At 33.7% G+C, this 2,136-nt stretch overlaps 2 protein-coding genes across 4 annotated transcripts in view; one reads left to right on the top strand and one right to left on the bottom strand.

The window, feature by feature from the left end:
- The window catches only part of LOC128248578 (uncharacterized), a 6,640-nt gene that overhangs the window by 3,310 nt on the left and 1,194 nt on the right, over positions 1-2,136 (bottom strand). Inside the window, exon 2 of one of the 2 annotated variants that reach the window (XM_052970133.1) lies at positions 1,957-2,067. The gene's annotated coding sequence lies outside the window, so the exon portion shown is untranslated. Of the gene's footprint in view, positions 1-1,956; positions 2,113-2,136 lie in introns of those variants that run through there. The other variant, XM_052970134.1, reaches the window with a different exon arrangement.
- LOC106882635 (kinesin-like protein KIF9) overlaps positions 1,513-2,136 on the top strand; it is a 43,211-nt gene continuing 42,587 nt past the window's right edge. For both annotated transcript variants that reach the window (XM_014933377.2, XM_014933376.2), the window contains exon 1: positions 1,513-1,665. In XM_014933377.2, coding sequence (XP_014788863.1) covers positions 1,570-1,665 — 96 coding nt within the window. In that variant the 5' untranslated portion in view covers positions 1,513-1,569. The remainder of the gene's footprint in view (positions 1,666-2,136) is intronic.

The raw sequence follows: 2,136 nt of genomic DNA, 5'->3' as shown, positions 1-2,136 counted from the left end.
CGAACTCAGAATCTTGGGGTTAGTAGCCCGCGTTCTAAACCACTACGCCATATGCCTGTAGTGGTTAACAGCGTGGGCTACTAATCCCAAGATTCTGAGCTCGATTCCAGGCAGTGACCTGAATAATAATAATAATAATAATAATAATAATAGTAATAATAATAATAATAATAATAATAACGACAACAACAACAACAACAACATCGAAAAATACCTTAGGAATGAGAACCCAGGTTCGAAATTTCCACAAGACATCTGAAACGTTGTTTTAAAAACAAACAAGATGACAAATATCCGTCAATTGTAAATAATGTACGTAATTTCTCATCTCTCAAATATAGAACTGTATTACTAGTTTTATCATGCATAGTATAATAAATACTATATATAAAATTTAGTATGTTAATTATGTTACCACACGGCCTCTTAAAGCCTTCAACGTGTTCAGTGCCCCCTTGGGGCCGGTACCACCCACGTTGAGAACCTCTGAATTAGACAATGCTAGGAGGAACATTTTTATATCAGTTTCATCTTTAGTAAAACAATTTTATGATACAGGATGAATTGCCCCCCACCCCACCAGCGCCTTTTTTTTCTCAAATACTTTGTTTACTTTCACTTTTGTGACAAGAGCTTCATTTTAAGCTCTATTTAACCTGCCAGCAATTACGATGAGCGTTGTTGTTGATGCTCTAAAACAACAAAACTAGACAAAAAAATCTAACAGATCGAAAAAAATCAAAAAGAGAAGCAAATTTAAAACAACAGTTCGAAATAATTCACATCATTTTACTTCACGATGGAGTCTCATAAAAGAGGCAAAAAATGAAGCAAACAAAACAAGCTATTTGCCAAAATTAACAAATAAAAAAGAAAAGAAAAAAAGGAAAAACGGACCGTGATATAGGATAACATTAAAATCAAGATGGTTCATGTAAGTAAAGCTGATGTTGTCAACCCAAGGTCCACTGTGATTTGAATTAAAAAATCACAAAACCCTAGTCTAACAAACATAAAAATAAAAATGAAGGTAGTTCTAATGTTTGTGTACAGTAAGAGGAAACTTCTTTAATTTTCAAAAACATAGGATGTGATCTACTAAAAACTCTCTCTCGGCCACATATTGAAGAATAACTAATAAGAACTCTCTCTCGATCAAAAATGGTAAAATATAAACCTCTGCTTAGATTAAGAAAGTCATATGCAATAGAAGGCAGTGTTTTGGAATAGTTACAAGTTACTGAAATAGAAGGGTAGGCAAATAGTGAAATATTTGGGACATTTTTCCCGAATAGTAATTTAAACTATTCTTTTCTTTTTATATAACGAAATTCGAGGGGCGGTTATTTCAAAACTCCGCTCAATAAAACATCAGAAGAAAGCAGATAAAGAGAATAATTTCCGAAAAGACAGCACCTATTCGTTACAGACATTACACAACAACGTCGGGATAAATATAAACAGTCTTGTTTTTTCTTAGTAACCGGAAATCAATTAACCGGAAGTGATAAAGTTGCTGCCTAGCAACGGTTACGCTTCTAAATATTATATGCTGTCCGTTGTCTAATAATGGGGAGCAGTACCAACAAAGTCCGAGTATGGTGCCGAATTAAACCAACTTCTAATTTTGTCCCTAATGTGATAAATATATCTCCTGACAAAAAGGTCTGTATCGACATTGCTTATTTTTCAGTTACTTTGAAAGACTCTTCACACACCTTTTTCTTATTCGTCAACGAACCTTTAAACCCGAAGTTTGCAATCTCTTTATTGATATAAATATTGTAGAGATCGTATGATATAATTATAGCTGATATATCGATTTGGACACATTGCAATCAAATTATAAATCACTAAGAGGAATGAAAATATGGGACGTCCACCCGGTTGACCCAGAACGATACTAAGAAACAAGATTCGAACTCACGTCCTTTGTATTAGTAAATCAGTTATTACCTCTTCAAAATATTACGCAATAGTTTAAGACGATATTTCCTTCAAACGTCGTCCATTTCAGTCAGGAGATGATGGGGTCAATTTCTATGTGTTATTGGACAGCTATTATCCCTGTAATAACGAAAAATAAAAACGAGTAGAATGGGACTGAAGCATCTAGATGGATTTTATCAGTTAATA

Source organism: Octopus bimaculoides, chromosome 8 (assembly GCF_001194135.2).
Source record: "Octopus bimaculoides isolate UCB-OBI-ISO-001 chromosome 8, ASM119413v2, whole genome shotgun sequence".
In the NCBI taxonomy this organism is placed as follows: domain Eukaryota; kingdom Metazoa; phylum Mollusca; class Cephalopoda; order Octopoda; family Octopodidae; genus Octopus; species Octopus bimaculoides.
Note: the sequence above shows the minus strand (reverse complement) of the source record. Positions and strands in the feature narration are given on the sequence as shown.